Raw genomic sequence first — 1,173 nt, 5'->3', positions numbered from 1 at the left:
TCTCTGGGCACCCTGTGCCAGCACCTCAGCACCCTCACAGGGAGAATTTCTTCCTTATACAGCCTAAATCTCCCTTGTTCCAGTTTGACCCCATCACCCCTTGTCCTGTCACTCCAGTCCCTGATGAAGGTCCCTCTCCAGCATCCTTGGATTTGTAACTCCCGTCTCTGTCCCTCCAGCCTGTGGGCACCCCAGGGCCCAAAGGGAGCCTGTCCCCAGGTTTCCCTTTGCCTGTGGGGCTGGCGGGGAGGACGCAGGGAGAGGGAGGTCCATGTGTGCAGCTCCCACCATGATACTCTCCTCTTCTCCATCAGGCACTTGCTGACCTGAAGGGCAAGACAGAAGCCATCCCATGTGTGATCGGGGGAGAAGAGGTGTGGACACCAACAGTGCGGTACCAGCTGTCGGTGAGTGTGGGGGAAAACCGCTTTAAGAGGTGGGAATGGACAGAGGGATGTACCCAGCAGCAGGGAGATCTGTCGGGCTGATAACTGTGGACTCTTCTTCTCTTTTCAGCCATTTAACCATGCACACAAGGTGGCCAAGTTCTGCTATGCCAGCAAGGTGAGTGCACCTCACTGCCCTCCTCTTCTCTGGGGGGAAGAGGCAGCCCTTCACCTGGGTTTAGCAAACGTTATCCTGCAGCGGGGCTTGGCCTGTGGTGTGAGGTTGTTAATGAGAGGTTTGGATGAAACACAAATCACTGCTTGGACGGTGAGCAGGGAGGCCCCGGGGTGGGTGTTGGCTTTCCAGGTCCTATGGATCCTGGAACAAATCAATACCGGGGGCTGCAAAGGGAAGGTGCTGCTGTGGTTTGTGCCTAGGGATGGGTGGCCCCTCGCTTTCCCCTCCAGCCTGGTGACGGAGTGGTGGAGGGTTCCTCCTTGCTGCCTTTCCCCTTCTCTCCTGCAGGAGCTCATTAACAAAGCTATTAATGCTGCCTTGGCAGCGAGGAAGGAGTGGGACCTAAAACCCGTCCAGGACCGAGCGCAGATCTTCCTGAAGGCAGCTGACATGCTGAGCGGCCCCAGGCGAGCAGAAGTGCTGGCCAAAACCATGATCGGGCAGGTCAGGGGGATGTGGCACTGACCCAGCGGATAGCTGGGGTGCACTGGAGGGAGTGTGGGGAGCAGGGAGCTGGGAAGCAGGGCAGGGAGAGCTGCCGATGTCTTG

General features: G+C 58.1%; 1 protein-coding gene across 1 annotated transcript in view; it reads left to right on the top strand.

Annotated features, from left to right (window-relative positions):
- The window catches only part of LOC104408639 (delta-1-pyrroline-5-carboxylate dehydrogenase, mitochondrial-like), a gene marked incomplete at its 3' end in the record, with an annotated part of 2,453 nt that overhangs the window by 520 nt on the left and 760 nt on the right, over positions 1–1,173 (top strand). The window contains exons 3-5 of the mRNA XM_010018295.1: positions 315–407; positions 517–564; positions 913–1,068. Coding sequence (XP_010016597.1) covers positions 315–407; positions 517–564; positions 913–1,068 — 297 coding nt within the window. The remainder of the gene's footprint in view (positions 1–314; positions 408–516; positions 565–912; positions 1,069–1,173) is intronic.

Source organism: Nestor notabilis, unplaced genomic scaffold, assembly GCF_000696875.1.
Source record: "Nestor notabilis isolate BGI_N333 unplaced genomic scaffold, ASM69687v1 scaffold22617, whole genome shotgun sequence".
In the NCBI taxonomy this organism is placed as follows: Eukaryota; Metazoa; Chordata; class Aves; order Psittaciformes; family Psittacidae; genus Nestor; species Nestor notabilis.
The sequence above is the reverse complement of the archived record's forward strand: the minus strand, read 5'-3'. Positions and strand labels throughout refer to the sequence as shown.